A 19,952-nucleotide genomic window follows, 5' to 3' on the forward strand; every position below is an offset into this window, starting at 1 on the left:
TTTTATCATTTTTTGACTTTATCTCAAGTTAAAATATGGTGAGATTATTTATGAATAAATAACATAAATTCCAACACTTTAATACATAATTACTCTCTCTCTCTCTCTACTTTTATAATAATTACATAAAATCCCATATATGATACGTTAGTTAGCATCATGATACATTAGTTTATGATACATTAATAAATCTTTAATTGTGGTTAAAAATGGAAAGAAACGGTAATCAAGCCTACAATTGAGCAATTAATGCACTTAGTTAAAGAAATTGTTGTTTAGATTACATGATATACGTCATTTAATAACCTATGATAACAAATATCATAAGTTTTCCTATTATGTAAAAACTTATGATATATTGTATTATGATAACAAATATCTCATTTAATAACATTAAGTTCATGATACACTACAATTCACATGGACAAGCCTTCAAGGAAGAAATCATCTCTTGCAGATCTATGTGTTTCCTAAGGTGCTTGCACTTTATTAAAAGACAGCTTGTTTATGGTTTCACCTTCTGCCTATTTCTTACGACGACGATCTCCTTCTCCGACGAATTTTTAATTTGTAACTCTCTTAAACCCTAATTACTACTACTATTATTGGGGTCGTTTGATAGTCGTTCAATAACCGCAAATGCCGCCACTGTCTCTTCAATGAAACAGCCGTGTCCAGGCTTTCCCGCTCCAACCAACTCTCATCACGTTATCGCCATCAACAACGGCCAGCCCCAGCGCCGCCGCCACTACCTCCCTTTTCTCCTCTCTCCCAAGTTCTCTCTCTACCTTCCCCGATTGCCCTTCTCGGCACTGCTATCGTCGGCGGCACTAGAGTTTTCGCCGGCTCGACTCCGACGACGGTGTAAGTGAGCAGCACAGGGCAATGCTCAGAAGTCGCTCCAGCGACTCTACCCGGCAACATTCAGGTGACAGGAACACTATTCCGGCGATACTATTCCAGTGGCACTATTCTAGCGATACTATTTTGGCGACCAGTTTCTACCACATTACCGGAATCCAACGACTCAACCAATTATAAGGACACAACCCAGCTTCGATCAGGTGCACTCGATCTATCTTTTCTAGTTGTGTATAGTTTTCTTTATTTTTAGGGGCTGCTACTGGTAGTGTTTTGCACTATTCTTGTTGAGATTCCTGTTTCATAGCGTCTTGGCTGATTATCTGGGTGTGGGTGTCGAATTTCTTGTTGATTGGTTACTTTGTAATAGTGTTTTATGTGTGAATCTTTTTATTGTTCTTAGTGGGTATTGTTTTTAGTGGTTTTGGAGTGTGTTACGTTGTCTGATTACTGTTACTTGATTGACTAGCATATCCCTTAATTGTGTTAGTATTCATTCCCAATATTGACTATTGTTTATTAAAATTTGTGTTATATTACTGGTTTTATTGCTCTCTATCTATTATAGATTGTGTCTGCATCCCTAGCTCCTTTATTGACTTTATTTTAACTAGTATGCCCTTTTTACCTTATCTTGATCCCCCTTTGTTGTATAGTGGTTGTGATTGGAGATGGTAGAATAAGGTCATGTCATAGGTCGGGGTCGGGGTCAGAAGGTGTTGAGTCTGGGTCTGGGTTTGAGGGGGGTTGGGTCTAGGTCAGGTCTAGGATCGAGTTTGGGGTTAAGGGCTAGGGGTAGTAAGGTTGGGCGGGATAAGGGAGCTTCTAGGTTGCGAGTTAGGTCTTGGAACATCGGTACTTTGCAGGGTAAGTCTATAGAGCTGGTGAAGATTCTTAGAAAGAGGAGGGTTATTGTAGCGTGTGTCCAGAAAACTAAATAGGTAGACACTAAAGCGAGAGATGTGGATAGATATGAGTTATGGTACTCGGGTAGCGTAAGACATAGAAATGAGGTAGGTATCTTAGTAGATGAAGATCTTAGGGAGCAGGTGGTAGAGGTAAAGAGAGTTAGTGATAGACCGATGTCTATTAAGTTGGTCATGGGAGGGTCTTCGGTGAACGTTATTAGTGTCTACGCCCCGCAAATAGGTTTGGACGAAGAAGAGAAGAAGGAATTTTGAGAGGTTTTAGATGAAGTGGTGAGGAGCATCTCGAGCACTGAGAAGCTTTTCGTGGGAGGGGATTTCAATGGGCATATTGGGTCTTTATTGAGAGGGTATGATGATGTACATGACGGTTTCAGTTTTGGTGAGCGGAATGAAGGAGGAGCTTCTCTGTTGGATTTTTCTAAGGCTTTTGGGTTGTAGATAGAAAATTCGAGCTTTTCGAAGAAGGAGGATCACCTTATTACGTTTTATAGTTTAGTGACCAAAACTCAGATAGACTTTTTTTTGCTTAGAAAAGGGGATAGAGCGCTATGTAAAGACTGTAAAGTCATACCTAGTGAGAATCTCTTGACTCAACATAGGTTGGTGGTGATGGACTTAGTTATCAATAAGGGCAAAAAGAAGAAAAGTAGGGAGGTACGACCCAGGATTAAGTGGGGTAGGTTCACTTTGGCTAGTGCTTTGGAGATGAAAGAGAAGTTGAAGAGTAGGGAGGCTTGGGAGAGTAGAGGGGGTGTGGATAATATGTGAGAGACGACTTCCAGTTGCATTAGGGAGACCGCTAGAGAGGTGTTGGGTATATCGAGAGGTCGATCTGGCAAATATCGAGGAGACTAGTGGTGGAACGAAGAGGTCAAGAGAAAGGTGGAGTCTAAGAAGGTGGCTTATGCTAAGTTGGTTGGGAGCAAAGATGATGAGGAAAGACAGAAGAATAAGGAGGAGTATAAGGTAGCTAAAAGAGAGGCTAAGTTAACGGTTACGACGGCTAAGACAACAGCTTTTGAGAGTTTGTATGTGAGTTTGGAGAAGAAAGGCGGAGATAAGAAGTTGTATAGGATGGCCAAGGCTAGAGAGCGGAGGGATCGTGACCTTGACCAAGTGAAGTGCATCAAAGGAGAAGATGGTATAATGTTGGTTGAGGATGCCCTCATTAGAGAAAGGTGGCAGTCCTATTTTCATAAGTTTTTAAACGACGAGGGGGACAAAAGTTCTATGTTAGGAGAATTGGAGATATCTGAGGAGGGTCTCGATTATAGTTATTGTAGGCATATCGAGGTTGAGGAGGTCAAGTGAGATATTCGCAGGATACAGTGGGGTAAGGCGACGGGGCCAGACGAGATTCCAATAGATTTTTGGAAGAGCACTAGTGGGGCAGGTCTGGAGTGGTTGACAAGGTTGTTTAACATTATCTTTAGAGCTACTAAGATGCCTGAAGGGTGAAGGTGGAGCACGATGATTCTAGTGTATAAGAACAAGGGAGACATTCAGAGTTGTAACAACTATAGAGGTATTAAGTTGTTGAGTCATACTATGAAGGTTTGGGAAAGGGTAGTAGAGTTGAGGATAAGGAGGATCGTGACGATCTCTGAGAATCAGTTCGATTTCATGCCTGGTTGCTCGACCACTGAGGCCATTCACCTTGTGAGGAGATTAGTGGAGCAGTTTCGAGAGAGGAAGAAGGACTTGCACATGGTGTTTATTGATCTAGAGAAGACATATGACAGAGTTTCCAGGGAGATTCTGTGGAGGTGCTTGGAGGCTAGAGGGGTGCCCATGACGTACACTAGGTCAATTCAGGATATGTATAATGGTGCGAAGACTCGTGTGAGGATAGTAGGTGGAGATTCGGAGCACTTCACAGTTTTGATAGGGTTGCATTAGGAATCGACTCTTAGCCCGTTTCTTTTTGCCTTGGTGGTGGATGTTTTGACGCGACATATTCAAGGGGAGGTGCCTTTGTTTATGTTATTTGTAGATATGTGGTTCTGATCGACGAGACTTGGAGTGGAGTTAATGATAAGTTGGAAATTTGGAGACAGACGCTTGAATCTAAGGGTTTTTGGTTAAGTAGAACCAACACAGAGTACTTGGAGTGTAAGTTCAGTGATATGTCGCAAGAAGATGGAGTGGTTGTGAAGCTAGACTCTCAGGCCATCCAGAAGGGGGAGAGTTTCAAGTATCTGGGGTCTATAATTCAGGGTAATGGTGAGATTTACGAGGATGTCACGCATCGTATTGGGGCAGGGTGGTTGAAGTGGAGGCTCGCTTCGGGAGTCCTTTGTGATAAGAAGGTGCCCCCGAAGCTTAAAGGTAAGTTCTACAGAGTGGTAGTCCGGACGGCTATGTTGTATGGAACGGAGTGTTGGCCAGTTAAGAATTTCGACATCCAAAAGGTGAAGGTAGCGGAGATGCAAATGTTACGATGGATGTATGGACATACCAGGAGAGATAGGGTGAGGAATAAGATTATTCGGGAGAAGGTGGTAGTTGCCTCGGTGGAGGATAAGTTGCGAGAAGTGAGACTAAGTTGGTTCGGGCATGTGATGAGGAGGGGCCATGATGCTCCAGTGCCAAGGTGTGAGGCTCTGGCTATGGATGGTTTTAGGCGGGCTAGAGGTAGACCGAAGAAATATTGGAGGGAGGTGATTAAGCATGATATGGAGCTATTACAGCTTACAGAGGACATGACCCTTGATAGGAAGGTGTGGAGAACACGGATTAGGGTAGAGGGTTAGGGGGTGGGAGCGCGGCGATAGTAATAGGGGAGTTTCTGGTTTGTAGTATTGTGGCTGTAGTTTTTGGGGCTAGTGGTGTTGACTTTTTTGCATCTCGTACTAGTGTATTATGCACTTATCTTTTGTGTTTGTTATACTGTTAGTTTGTTTTGTGTACCATACTTGTTTATATGCGCTTACTTTTTGTATTTGTTATACTGTCATTGGTCCTAAGCCGGGGGTCTATCGAAAACCTCTCTACTTCTCTTGAGGTAGTGGTATGATCTACGTACACTCTACCCTCCCCAGACCCCACTAGATGAGAATACACTGGGTATGTTGTTGTCATTGTTGTTGCTTAATACTTTATTTATGTAAAAATTATCTGATACATTGTATTAAAAGCTAAATATCTTATGATACATAACTTTATATGCAAATACAATAGTATTATATCTACTATTGTATTGTTAATTTAAGTTTCTGATACATTAAATTATTTTGGTTGAGATACATCACTGTAATTAAGTTTGCATTATGACTTATTTTTTAAAATATTTGATAGTATAATTTACATTAAGTTATAAAACTACAATTAGCTTGTATGATACATTGCTGAAGAATAAAATATCTTTTGATGCATAATAGTCTTAACAGATGGACGAAAATTAATTTATAAAAATTGTAATAAAAACAATCAAAAGTTTTGCTCCCTTGGTGACTCAAACTCACAACCTCAGGGTTAGAAGTGAGACACTTACCATCCGAGAAACTCCCTCGTCTAGTTTTGGTATGTCCACTGATCATTATCACTGTATCATACAATTACACTGTATTTGCAGGTTGAGTACTTGAACATTGAATAAACCCATCGTGCTGAGGCTTTCAAGCCCAACCAATAGCAAGAACTAGACGGACAAACTTGTGTTCTATTCATTTAAACTCAGCACTAAAATTTGGACCAGAGCTTTATGTTTGAGTTCCAATGCAAAAATAAAACGTTAAAAAAGTTCATACCACCTTTCTGATATTGTATCTTGTTTTGCACACTTAGTTCTTTTCCGTCCAAATGAAAATGAAGACGACGACACAAGTACCTCTAAAATACATCACCTGTTTCATAGACATAAGGAAAGCCTCTTGATTTGTTTAAGTTCAGTTCTGCTTCAGCAAATTCAACAAACTAGTCTCTTGACAGAACATGAACAAAATTACAATGACTTCTTTGTCTCATACACTTTTAAAGAGGAGAAATACAGAGATGAAAAGATGTTCTTGAGCTAAATACAGGTAAAGCCTTGTTGAAGCGAAAATGACCATCATGGAGTAGTATGAAGATTGTTTTCAAAACTTGATTAGACAAAATAAAAAGAGGAGCAGAAAAACTATGGCTCTAATCACACGGTACCTCTGACTCCAGGTTACAGAATTCCATCATCTCTGCAGCAAGTATAGGATTATAAACAAATGCAAGGTTGTTTTATTATAAGAGCCATGATGGTGCCCCATTCGAACTTCAACACCAAAGGCAGGCTTCATCATCAAGTTCATGACATATAGATGTCTGAAATTCATGAAAATTTAGCAAATAAGCTAGCATTTTACACAGCTAAGGACAAGGAGAGTGAGAGTCGGAATACCAACTAAATATATACCTGAAATGCTCTATATCAGATTCGAGCTTTCAGGCACTTGAGCTCCTATTAAAACTTACGCACATAAATATCCAGGCTTTGCGCAAAGGAATTGAAGAAATAAAATACGGATAAGAGTGCAATAAAACAATAAAACATTAGAATATAACTTTTATGTCCTATTAGAAAGGAATGAGAGAAACACTTTACATTTGCTTAATAATGAACTGTTGCTGGCTTAGTAAATGTCCTATTATTCAAGATAAAGAAAAATTAAAAAGGATAACCAAGTTTTGATAGGCATCGTTTGAATATAACTTTTATGCCCCATTAGAAAGGAATGAGAGAAACACTTTACATTTGCTCAATTATGAACTGTTGCTGGCTTAGTAAATGTCCTATTATTCAAGATAAAGAAAACTTAAGAAGGATAACCAAGTTTAGATAGGCATCTTTTAGAAACATCCAATGCTGCTTTATACTTCATAGTCACCTAGAGATGGATAGATTACTGGTATAAAGGGTTCAAGTGAAGTCAACATCAGGACGTAGACCTTGACTTCTTCTGCACTTCTCCCGCATACCATCCCTATTTTTTTTTTCAAAAAAAAAAAGAGAAAGAATAGCTTTACAAATTCCAGGCCTGTAAATGGAAAGTAGCACCAGCTTATGATGCAACCTAAAAGAAGGAAAATCAATTTTATTGGAGAAAACTCTCCTACCAGTTCACTTGGAAGAAATCCTGCTTAAGAAATTGAGTTTGCTGCTTGAAGCACCAGCTTTTGCACTGTGTGCATGACCTACATTTCCAACTTCAAAAGAATCTTCATGTTTCGGGAAGCTTCTCTTGAAGGCATCAGCCAATGACGTAGAGGGAACAGAAGCATCAGTTATTATCTGTAAAAAATTAGAAAAATAGAGCAATTGTTTATAACACACATATACAACAAACAAGACTAGTAAATGAAACATGGAAAAATGTTTTTTTATGTTAAAATGCCACTCAATATTGAATAATGATGTAACTAAAATGGAATAGAAAAAAATCAACAACACTCCAGCCTACATTGAACTTACATTTTTGCCAGTATGATTATCAGGTTTTAGATTGGTTGCTGATCCATCACCATGTACAAAATTACCTGATACCTTCTGTTTTGTAGCTTCAGCTAAAAGTGTGGCAGTATTACCTCCTACATGAAGATACAAAGCCAGTTAATATCAGTACTCAGACAAAATTATAATTTGAGATTCACCACACTACATCGCAGATATTAAAGGGAATCGATGATTGCCAGGACTTAAACAAGGTCAAGGTAACTAAATGGGGAAAAACAAGCCATACTTGAGGAAAGTTCATAAGTTTATTAATTAAAAGAGCTAGATCCCAAGGTTTTAATCTAATGAAATGGAGTCATCCAGAAAAGTCAAAAGTCAAACTCCCCTGCAGATTGTAAAAACAGTAATTATTTTACACACATCTCATAAGTTCTGTGTATGCTGCAGCTCCGAAATTGACAGAACCCCATACTACATATTGCTCGCTACTCGACAGAAATGGTCGTCATACTTGGAGATCAGAATTAGCATGTAAAAGAGCTTATATGCAACTGGAAGACAAGTTACCTTGCTTATTTAAAACTTTTGGCAATGCCCCAGTACCCATCGTTACAGAAAGTGGATGCAGACTCTGCAATTTCCAGTGGCAGAGAAAATAATATCAAAATGGGTTGAAAAAATTGAATTTACTTTATAAATATGATAAACAACACCAGATGTCTTCATACACGACAAAATATTTAAAGCAGAGGAAAACAACACTTCCACCGAAAAATGAAGTGATGAAAGTACTAACAGGTAGTTCTAGCTGCGACTTTGACCTCTGTGTCTGCTGATATTTCAAGATGGTCCAGTCAAACATATAATCCATTTTATACCCTGATGGGACGGAAACAGAAACAAAAAAAACTTGAATGAAATAACTGCTAAATCCTGCAAGAATGCACGTATGTTGGAATTCTGCCATAGAAAGACCAAGCCTATTTGCAAGAAACATATAAAAGTACTGAACTTGCACAACAAAACAATCAGAGAACTCATCTTTCTGGATAGAGAATCTAATTAGTCTAGCGAGCATAGGTTTACCCTCTACAGTAGTAGTTATGGACACAAAATACTTGATGCTTTTGATGCTCCTAATCTTACATGTTCATGATTACAATATTATGTTTTTCAGACTTCTTTGTTTTTTGTTCTCATATGAGACACAAAAAGATCCTATCCAGGAGTCAGAGTACAGTAAGAAATGCAGCACAGCATATATTTCATTTTTATTGTGCTAGAACCTGAATTAAAAATCCATACCTTCACGTGTAAATAAGTCACGAAACAAGCGTTTCAGGAATCCATAATCAGGGCGCTGGTCAAATGTTAAAGAGTGACAATAATGCAAGTATGAAGCAAACTCCACTGGAAGAGATTTGCATAAAACCTATAGCGAGAAAATTGAATGTCAGTTGACTTACCATTAAACTAAATGAAACAAAACGCCGTGAATGTATTAACCTAATAAAGTTTTAATTATCGCACCCATTACCACTAAAATAGTTTGAGATACATCATCACTTATTTTTCTGGTTATGCAAACATAGAGCCCAAGCATGGAACAGGCCAGCTGATGCTCAAAGAAGCTTTAGATTTCAAATAGCCAACTATAGGTCATTTCCAAATTCTCATAGTGGATGAGAATTAATACAAAGTTACAGTACAATCTATTTAGGCCCCCTTCTAGTCTGATCTATAAAAGATGTACCAACTTAAAGCAAAAGAACAAGAATCTACTCATACGCCCCCAAAGGGGTCGTCTAGAGGTCAAAGAGCTGAAGCAGCAATCTTGGCAAGTGGCAACTAAGATTTAGATCCAAGTGAAGCTGACATCAATTCTTCCCATCTACTTGAATCTTGATATGCAAGATGCTCGGTACCTATACTGGAGCGACGTAGTAGGCACTTGGCGAATCAGCACAGGATCACGTAAGTTAGCCCAGACACCATCTTTATATTATATATACACACAAATTAAAAAACAAAGGAATATAGCCATCCATTTTTCTAAAACAGACCTCAATTGTTGTTGACACTTTTTTCTCACGGATCTTGTCATATTTTTGCTTTTTTGTATCAGCTTTTAGACCCTGCCATGGAAGGCTACATAAGAAAGTTAACCAATTAATTCGGTCAATATAAAAGAAAAAGGAACAAAAACCAAACCAAATAAAAATCAACAATAGTAAATAAGAAATAGCGACAGAGTAGAGGAGAAGTGGCCACACCTGCCTCTCAAGAAATATAAAAGAACATAGCCAAGAGATTCCAGATCATCCCTCCGGCTTTGCTCTAGAGATTTTGATAAGAGGATATTTTAGTACAATGTCCAGTCTCAGATATAAGAACCCAACATATAGTATAATTTTACCTATTCCCAAATGTGTATTGCAACTAGCATACCTTGCTGTCCCTGTCAAGTTCTTGTTCTCTCTGTAACACAGCATAGGAGGCAGAAAGAATAACTTAGCACCAAGAATTGGCACGAACCACTGTTCAAGTAATTGGAAAGAACAAAAACATTTTACATTGGTCATTGGGGAAGAAACAAAAAAACAGCAAAAGGCATTTCTTTCATAGGTTTTAGGTGAAGCCTAGTGGGATTTTTCAATAAATTAATAGGATACGCCTTTTTCAGTTTTGACAAATTTCAAGCAATACAAATATTTGCAATCATCAACTCCTTAATGATAGCAAAGGACAAAGTATCATATAAACAGAAATGATAACAACAAATAAAATTCAAGTGTAGTGACTGAATTTTCACTTAAACTGAAGTTCTGTCACTGCAAAAGTAGGGAAAAAGGGAATATACTGAACATCAAAAGTCATATGCTTCCAGAAGGAAGTTTCATAAAACCAAATATAGGCACACCTGTAAGGAATATGACGGTTTGAGATAGGGTCACGATATCTTTTTGCAAGTCCAAAATCAATAACGTAGACCTGTTTTGTCAATAGGGAAAACAAGAATAAAAAAGCAAAGGTAAACAAAACAACACAGGAAAAATAATGATTGGTTAAATGACATGACCGTGAAGCTAATGCAGCTTCTGATCCTCAACCCCACCCCACCCTACTAGGCTAATAGGCTTTGATCTAGGGATAAGAGTTTGGCACATGATGTGTGGTTTGGGCCGCACGCCACAGGTCGAATCCTACCGCAAACAAAAGCCCAGTAGTTAAGTGGAAAAGGGTAGAGAGGCAGGCCAGTAATCCCCCAAGTTTCGAACCGTGTGCCACTGGTCCAAAGGATTTCTCTCTTATAAGAAAATGACTAAAAAGCTTATATCTGAAAAGGTCATAACCTGATTTGCCTTCCTGCCAAGACCCATGAGAAAGTTATCTGGTTTTATGTCTCTATGTAGAAATCCTTTTGTATGCAAATACTCTATTCTCGCAATCTGCTTTTGTCACAGAAAAGGATCCCCAGTACAGTTATGAGCATAATTCCATGATACATGTCATGGGATAAAGACAGTAATGTTAAGGGAATTAATAACAAACATGTTTGATATCACATAATTTCTGCAACATACTCATCTAGAGACAGCCGAGTACATGTCAAACTTGCACACACAACACAAGCGTAAATAACTAAATAAAGCCAAAGGTAATATAAAGGCCAAAGCGAGGCAATCCCCCATACCAAACTACTGAAAGCAATACACAAAACATGCATTACTTTACTCAAAAGAAACAGAGGTATGTAATATTCTGATTACCATCTGATCAGCCAACATTAGGACTGTTTTCAGCGAGAATTTCCTCCCACAGTGTACAACGAGGTCTTCAAGACTGGGACCAAGCAAGTCAATAATGAGGACGCTGTCATTCCCATCAACTCCACGCCATTTTATGTTAGGAATACCATCTGAAATCAAAATCAACAAGTGATAATGAATATTCCTTCCGTTTCAATTTACCTGGCAACGTTTGAATAGGCGCGAAATTTCAAAAAGAAAAGGAAGACTTTTGAAACATGTGGTCATAAACATGCCATAACATTTGTGTGGTTATAAGACTGTTGAAACTTGTTGTCTTAACCATGTCATGACAGTTGTGTGGCCGCCATAAGACCTTCACATTTAGGGTTAAATGGGAAATTAAGTTAAATTATTTCCAAATTTAGGAAGGTGTTATTTTTTAGGAAGGGATTAAAAAGGAAATTTTGGCACATAAAGTAATCAAGGAAGACATACTTCCTCCCTGAAGTATAGTGTACAGCTTTGCCTCATAAAGCAACTGAGGGTGTCTTGTCTGCCTATTTTCCTGTAACCACAAAGAATAGAGTCAAATGACTGATTCCGTCTGTCTAGCAACCGCAATTAACATTTTTTCTTTTGATACCCAACCACAACTGAGTTTTCTAATTCAAACACTGCTTAAAACTAGATATCTTCACATATGTATGGATATTTGGGCATTTTATCAGTAATACTTTTTCTATAGCTGTGATGTCGAGGCCAGCTAACGCAACTTGATGCATTTTACCAGTAATACAGTAAGTAATGTTTGAAAAAATACATAACTAAGGAAGATTATTTGCTTGGACTAATCCAGGAAATACATCATGCTATAGAAATGGAAAAGGTAGGATAAATTATGGGATCAAATTAATCTACAAACTACATTGGGTTGATCAGTATCACGTGCTTTCAGATGGAGGAGCCAGCAGATCAACAATAATCTTTAGGAAGACTTAAATTCACGTGCATACATATTGATGACAAAAAGAGTAGTTAATTATGTAACCAACTCAAAGCAGCAACAGGCAAATGAACATAACAAATTTTGTCTCAGAAAGGAACCCCATGATATCGGAACTTGGGAGCAAATTTGGACTAGAGGAGTATACCACATCTGTTCAAACAGCTAAGTACACAAACAAGGATGATGATGAAAGATTTGCTCAAGAGGAGAATGATTTATGAAAGCAAAAAGATAAAAGAAAATGATGATGAAATATTTCTCATTCATAGAAAAAGGGATAAGAGAGACTTGGAATGGAGGAAGTTGATTATTTCCACTTTCAGTGGGGGATGGTGAATTCGAAGGATGGCCATCTACTAGATGGCACTACTACAGAAACGGATATGAATGTTTCCAAAAGAGGAAAACACTTTATTCAAGGATGATAATAGTACCAAATATGGATTACTAGATGATGCATGATTGGCAGAGGGGGAATTTCTTATTGAGTGATCAAGTGAGAGAATTATAAAGGGAATGGAAAACCTCTAGTTCCCGAGATGCATTAATTATAATGAGGATAATGATACTAGAGTATGGTTCAAACGAATACCATTGGAGAATGCTATCCACAGGTAAATGGTTTGGCAATTCTTCGGAGAATGTCATAGAAATTACAGCAAACGATTACTTGAATTCTGAGGATCGATGGACCGCGTGCTATAAGTTTTAGGACGACATCTAAGGTTGGGAATGCGACGAAGTCCAGAAATTTCTTATGTGTGATTATTCACCAACTCTGCCAGTACAAGTTTGATCACAATGTCGGTGCAAGGTGCCAAACCCAGATAAAAAATGAAGATTGTGGTAGCCGGTAGACTAGCAGCCAGCATAAAACTAGTTGATCCATGATGAATTTTCATGATACATATTTCATTAGGACGTGCTCACCCTGGCAATGTATTCCATCGGCTCACATATGTGATAAAAAATAAGACGATGTGAGGGAGTATGCGCTATGGTTCCCACATCATAGATGAGTATGGATAAAGAAGCTAGTCCTGCCACATCAGCGCCGGATGTGTTGCAGGGACGGATGCATTTCTTGAACCCCTTTCAAACTGATGTCAAGTCAAGGTATTGTAGAAAAAGAATTCAACAAAATCAGATCCATATATCATAATCGATTAGTCAAACCGTATTCAGAAAAATAATTAGCATATAAAGTTATTTATTGGGCCGTGAAAAGAGATTCAACAGAAGACAGAAATAAGTGGGTAAAGAAGCTAGTCCTGCCCTGTCAGCGGCCCAATTTTGTGCAAACTAGAAGCATTACCATATTATGGACAAATGAGGGCAACGAGACTAGTTCAATGGAGTCGGATTCATCTAAGTAGCTGGAACATAGGCTCTTTGACCGAAAAGTCAATGGAATCCGTACTTCAGTAGATATCTTAAAAAGGAGGAAAGATAATGCTACATGGGGGAGGAAGAGATGAGATTATACTTAAGTAGCAGATACAAAATCATTTACAATTTAACCAAATTGGTTGGAGTTGGCACGAGAGAGGCGTAAGAAGAAAAGAGAAAAATCCAGGAATACCAACACAGTGAGTGATATGGGATGTCAAGTTATTGAGAGAAATTATAGGATGTCATTTAACGGTGGGCGAATTAAGAAAGAGAATGAAGGTTTTCTAAAATTGTTTTTTTTTTTTGGGTAATCATGGTGTTGGGGCCAGCTTTCGCGCACCTCCAATAATTCCACGGGATACCTGCCACCTTCCACCAGCAAAGCACCAAGTACTAGGTAATTCTATCCACCAAGGCTAGAACAGATTGACACATTTTCTCACTTCGTATAAATTTTTGACATCAAGTTGGTGCTTTTAATGAAAATCTAAATGTTCAAAACATTACACTAACAATGAAGTGGAACATCTTAGGTTTGAAGCCCGGGCATATAGAATACTTCTTTTTTTCAATTGGCACATATCGAACTTCTTGTTCTGGACAAATATTCATCATTTTGAATTCTTAACCTAAATGCCCCTGGTTCACATTAATATCTACCCAATTACAACACCTCAAGCTAATCAAACTGACGTGCATATATGTCCCTAAACATGATGGGAGACTTATAATGTTCAAACTTGTCTAAATGATTAACATAGCTATATCATTTTCCTTTTTTCTTTTTTTTTTTATAACCCTAGTGTCTGGGCCAGCTTGCGCGGCACCTCGACTTCTTATACCAATTATTAAAGAAAGATAAATCTAGACAAGAAAGCTTACAATTTTAACAGCAACAATCTCAAAAGTTTCAATGTGGGTAGCTGAAAAATTAGCAGAAAACACATAAAAGAACAATCAGATTTTTTAAAATATAACAACCCAAAATATCAAAAATGACCCCCCGAAAAAACAGAAAAGGAACATACCTAGATATATAACACCAAAAGATCCGCTGCCAATCTTCTTACCCAACTTATACTTCTCTCCAATTATTCTCTCCATATAGATATAAATTTTATTTATACCCCCAAGTCCAGTTCTTGATTCGATCAAATCCAAAAACAAGAAAAAGAAACAAAGTGTTTTTTTATTTTTTGTATAAAATGAACAAGTTGGAGAGAAGAATTAAAGAAAGACAAAGAATTACCACTCCTCTAAACTCTTTTGACTTTTCTCTCCTAGGACGGGATTTTGTTCCACAACTTTGGGTGAGTTTTTTTTTTTTTTTTTTTTTTAGGCAAATGGTCTTTGAATTGAAGAGTTCGTATTGTTTCATCCTTTGTACGAAGTATACTGGGCAAATATAGTCCTCCAAGTTTTTATTTCTGGTGCAATGGGGCAAATGAGTAAACTTCACACATTGGTGAGTCTGTTGACTGCTCCGGTCTCCTGAATGAAAGTCTTGCAAAAAAAAGTAGTTTTTCTTAAAAAGGACCTTGACAATTATAAACCTCATTCAGGGGTAGCAATTAGGTTGATTGGGTTAAATTTGAAAGGATCAAAATGGATTAACATTTACTTTGATATAAATCTATTTGGATTAAAATGGATTAGATCAAAATGAATTAGATAACGGGTTGTAATCTAATCCGTTCAATGTTTTCTAAGTTTTATTTGTTCTTCTATAAATTTACTTTGATATAAATCTATTTGGATTAAAATAGGGTAGAATAAAATGGATTAGATAACGGGTTATAACCTAACTTGCTCAATGTTTACTAAGTTTTATCTTCTATAAATTTTTATGGCTATATGTAACATATCAAATAAAAAACTCTTTTTTTGTTATAAACTAATATCGCAAGAACAAGAATAATAAGAGAAAGAAGACCGGAAACTTTTTTTTATTTAACCCCTCTATTTATAGAGGAAATTCCTTCTAGTTTCTCTCTAAAAGATAGGCATTCCATATCTTCATAGTCTATAGATACTCATTACTCAATATATCTTAATAGACATTCATTATAAATTAAATACATCTATAACACCCCCTTGAATGTCTAATTGATAGATAATGTGTATCGTTAAAATCTTATTAGAAAAAACTCATTGAAAAAAATCTAATGAAGGAAAAAGAGTACAATTCTCTAATCATATATATTTCGGCTATTTCATTAAAACCCTTACAAGGAAATTTCCGTGGGACAAAACTTTAAAAGAAAAATAAAGAACACATCATGTATTGACTCCTCCCGATAAGAACATCAATTCAAAATCTTAAATCTTGGCATTTTAATCTTGTGCACCATCTTCACCAAAGTTGTAGTTAGTAAAGACTTGGTGAATAATCATCTATATTATCACCTAAATGAATCTGTTGCACGTTCATATCACCATTCTATCTCCTTTGTTTTATGAATCCCCTTTAGGTAGGTCATGCATGATCTCGGGTTTGAATAACTATTATCTCAAAACGATGAGATTATCATGTAAAATAGCATGCTATGACATTCATAGAAATAGATAATATGTATGCATTGAACATGTTTGGTGTATTCAAAAACTTGACAAGATTCATTAGGATAAACACATTCATACGACGACTTTCCTTTGCAATGTGCAATATCTTATTTCAATATTTGCATCTTGGAGTAAAATAATATCATGTTCATAGTTATAGTAAGATGTATAGATGCATTCATTGCACAAGATATGATACTTCAGGATTCAAACCACTTCTGCATGTTTACTGTAGTGCACGTTAAGTGTGTACTCTAGCCAGCTATAGCCAGGGGATAGCCACCCCAAAAACGTAGAAACAACCATGGAGCCGGGACTAGTAATCTGGGACGAGGGAAAGGTAAAGAGGTAATATGGACAGGGGTGAAGGTTGAAGCTTGGCCTTCATTATCGAACATCAAAACCCCAAGCGCTAACCCTAGTGTTACTGAAATACAAAGTAATTCTAGATGCGAGAAAATGAATCAATCTATGTCGGGAGAGAATACAACTCATATACAAGCTAATAGTGGCGATAAGAAGAATGTTGAACCTAAAAAGGATGTCCAGATGAAGCTTATACTGGATCCTCGGGCGAAGAAACAAGGATAAAACATCTTGTTTAATGAGAACAAATTAGGGGACCTGAGGTATGGCTCTTAACTTTATTGCTCCTAAGTTGAAAGATGATGAGCAAATCATTGAATTAAACAAAGAAGAAGAGTCTGAGAAACGAAAGAATGCTCTTATTTTGTATGTGACTGGCTATGAACCTACCATTATTGCACTTGAAAGGTTCATTTCGAATCAATAAAATTTCACTACTAAGCCAAAGGTGTATAATCATAATAATGGGTATTTTCTAGTCAAACTCCTCATAAGCCAAGATAGAGATGTTGTGTTTCTTTCAGGACCCTACATGATTACAAATAGGCCGATAATTATGAAGAAGTGGATGAATGATTTTGATTTTAATGTTGAGATCCTTCAAATTATCCCTATTGGGGTTAAACTGCCCAATTTATCGGTGATTTTGCTGGGGTATGGATTCTCTTAGTAAAATTAGTAGTGGTCATGGTGTTCCCCTATATGTGGATAAATGTAACTTAGTAGAGAGAACCTCTTATGCAAGGATTTTGATTAATGTAACTCAGTAGAGAGAATCTCTTATGCAAGGATTCTAGCGGAGATCAATGTAACTCGATCTTTACCTACTACTGTAAAGATGTTGGATCTAACTGGTAGAAATTTCAATCAAAAGATACAGCATGATTAGGTACCAAAATATTATCACACATGTCTGCAGGTAGGTCACTCATGCAAGCCAAAACCACATGAACCAGTAGGTCCACCTATTATTGAACAACCCTAGTGAGAGATAAGGCAAGTGTCAACTATGAATGACAACCTAAAGACAAAGATGATATGCCTGCCCCAACAACTGTGGAACCCAGTATATTATACACTACAACAGAGCACTAAAATGTTATGATTGGTAGATCATCAAAGAGTCCACAAATAATAGAGCATTCAACTTGCTAGATACTGTGGTAGGACAGAAGGATCAACCAACTAACAAGAATATGAAGGGTGCATAAGAGGTGGATAGAGGGGGTACCTCTAAGCAACAATAACTAAAATAAATCTGGTAAGTTGAAATGTAAGAGGGCTAAATAAGTCCTATAAACATAGAGAATTTAGCGTGTTTTTGAGTTAGAATAATGTAGGATTGGTTGTTGTTTTTTAACATAGAGTTATAGGGAACAATGCAACCATAGTTATTGCAAAGTTGGGTAAAAAATGAGATCCTAACCTTGTGCATACTATTGAAAGTAGGGGTGACAAATGAGCGGGTTGGGCGGGTCAAGATGGGCTGAACAAATAATTGGACTAATGCCCAACCCTGCCCAAATGCATTTTGGTCAAGATGGGTTGCGTAAGATAAGCTAAACTATGGGTCATGGGTTATAACTCAACCCGCCTAAATGCAAGTTTAATCAAATTAAAAACGCCAATAAGTTTTTTCCTTTTTTTTTTCTGTCTTTTTACCTTTTTCTTTTTTTGTTTTTATTCCATTTTTTCCCTTTTTTGTTTCTTTTTTCCTTTTTATTTTTTTCTATTTTTATTTTTATTTTTATTTTTATTCATTTTTAATCTATTTTTTGTTTTTATTACTTTTTTCTTTGCAACTTTTTTTTATTTTCTTTTTTCTCTATTTCGTTTTTTTCCCTTTTTTGTCATTTTTTCTCCTTTTTCATTTTTTGGTAATTCTTTTTTATTTTCTCCCTTTTTTTAATTATTGTTGTATTTTATATATTTTAAATTTTGTTTATTAATTTGTATCATATATATTTCAAATAAAGTTATTATTTATATTTGAATACTTTAGCAGTGAATATAATTTATCATTTGTATTTGTATACAAATAGTTATAAGGAATAATTATATTTACTTGAGTCTAAAATATTTAATATGCGATATGCTATTCAATGCAAAATGTATCGTTAGTATTTGTATGTCAAGTTTATCATTTGCATTTCTATAAAAATAAGTGCCACTTTAAGTGTATGGTCCAAGTTGTATAAACATTTATCATTTGATACAAATGTAAACATTGTATTTGTATAGTTTAATATTTTATTTTTGTAATTTATCATTTATATTTGTATTGTTCAATTTGTATTAATAAAATGTCATTCGTATCAATGAAGATAAATCGTATAAAATATAAATAATGGTGAGAACTATAAAATACAAATACAAGTGCGAACTATAAAATATAAATATAAATACAAGCGTGAACTATAAAATACAAGTACAACTGTATCAACGAATAATATAAAAATATAAATGATGATGTGAACTATAAAATACAAATACAATTACAAGTAGAATTATAAAATACAAATACAAATGTCAACTATAAAATATAAATACAAATACAAGCGTGAATTATAAAATACAAATGCAATTGTATCAATAAATACAAAAATATAAATAATAGTGCGAATAAAAATACAACAAGCCATTGAGGTATTTTCGTTATCAATCATAACTTGCACTCCACATAGCCATATTTTTTAAAAATATAAATAAAATAAAATTAAAAAAAAGAGAAATAAAAAATTTGAAAAAGAAAAAAAAGAAAGAGAAATAAAAGCTATAGATAGAATAGAAAAAAGAAAAGAAAACAAACAAAAAAAAAATAGAAAAAAAGAAGGAGAAAAACGAAAATAAGAAGAAAAAGGTAAAAAGGGGGAAAATATGGAAAAGAAAAAATACAAGAAAATAAAAAAAACAATAATAAAAAAGTAAATGAAAATGAAAAAGTGATAAAAGCAAAAAAAAATGATGGTGAATATAAATATAATGATCGGGTATGATGTATTTGTCATCTTTCGTGATTTGTACTCGACGTAACCATATTTTTCAGAAATATAAAAAATATAAAATATAAAATACAACAAAAATGAAAAAAATGAGAAAAACAAAAAAAACAAAAAAGAGAAAATTAAAAAGGAAAAAAAAAACAAAAAAAAAGTAAAAAAGATGGAAAAGAAAGAAAAGTGGAGGCTAAAGATAAAATAGAATAAAAAATAAAAAAAGAGAAAGAAATGCTATAAATTATAATTTTGAAAGTTAGGCTGAAAATGCTCTCATTTTGTTGAAACCTGGACTATTTTTGTAAGTCCCTCATTAATAAAACAAGATTTTGTAAAAGCTTTAAGCAATTTGATGGGTCAAGTTTGAGCATCATCATGGGTCTATTTGGGCTGGTGATTTGTAATGGGTTGACTTGGGCTAGACCAAATTAGCCCATTATCAAAATCACCCTTGCCCAAACTCATCAAATCTTGGGCGGGTCATTTGGGTTTGGCCTAATTTTGCCCCCCCCCCCTCCCAGTTGAAAGTACGACCTCTCAGTTTATCCATTGCAAGGTGTGTATTGTAATTCCCCGATTCTGTACCCCGGATGCCACATGGTGCTTACGACAACGAAGGACCACAAGCTAACCCATGATTGGTACCTGCTATGAGCACTGAAT

At 36.0% G+C, this 19,952-nt stretch overlaps 1 protein-coding gene across 4 annotated transcripts; it reads right to left on the reverse strand.

Annotated features, from left to right (window-relative positions):
* Window positions 1–5,618: 5,618 nt before the first annotated feature.
* Window positions 5,619–14,800, reverse strand: LOC107839023 (casein kinase 1-like protein 3). 4 transcript variants are annotated; one of them, XM_047395682.1, is made up of 16 exons: window positions 14,394–14,797; window positions 14,248–14,288; window positions 11,463–11,532; window positions 10,986–11,134; window positions 10,569–10,664; window positions 10,136–10,206; window positions 9,632–9,693; window positions 9,489–9,552; window positions 9,279–9,363; window positions 8,521–8,647; window positions 8,012–8,094; window positions 7,783–7,846; window positions 7,234–7,349; window positions 6,879–7,053; window positions 6,178–6,222; window positions 5,619–6,086 (listed from the first exon to the last, which is right to left on the reverse strand). In XM_047395682.1, the coding sequence occupies exons 1-14, from the start codon at window positions 14,467–14,469 to the stop codon at window positions 6,883–6,885; spliced, it is 1,275 nt and encodes a 424-aa protein (XP_047251638.1). In that variant the 5' UTR covers window positions 14,470–14,797; the 3' UTR covers window positions 5,619–6,086; window positions 6,178–6,222; window positions 6,879–6,882. The 4 variants fall into 4 exon arrangements, with proteins under 4 accessions (XP_047251638.1, XP_016537839.1, XP_047251637.1 ...); XM_016682353.2 differs by lacking the exons at window positions 5,619–6,086; window positions 6,178–6,222 and adding an exon at window positions 6,302–6,745 and having other exon boundaries at window positions 14,394–14,506; window positions 14,615–14,784; XM_047395681.1 differs by lacking the exons at window positions 5,619–6,086; window positions 6,178–6,222 and adding an exon at window positions 6,302–6,745 and having other exon boundaries at window positions 14,394–14,784.
* Window positions 14,801–19,952: the final 5,152 nt, after the last annotated feature.

This window comes from Capsicum annuum, chromosome 8, assembly GCF_002878395.1.
Source record: "Capsicum annuum cultivar UCD-10X-F1 chromosome 8, UCD10Xv1.1, whole genome shotgun sequence".
NCBI lineage: Eukaryota > Viridiplantae > Streptophyta > Magnoliopsida > Solanales > Solanaceae > Capsicum > Capsicum annuum.

What these genes read in the sequence shown, in the direction of transcription:
- LOC107839023 (XM_047395682.1), bottom strand. Translation starts at nt 14,469, where the DNA reads ATGGAGAGAATAATTGGAGAGAAGTATAAGTTGGGTAAGAAGATTGGC. An exon ending in TTTTGGTGTTATATATCTAG is followed by an intron (nt 14,289 to 14,393) that starts GTATGTTCCTTT and finishes CTAATTTTTCAG; the next exon opens with CTACCCACATTGAAACTTTT. An exon ending in TTGGCAGGAAGGCAAATCAG is followed by an intron (nt 10,207 to 10,568) that starts GTTATGACCTTT and finishes TTGACAAAACAG; the next exon opens with GTCTACGTTATTGATTTTGG.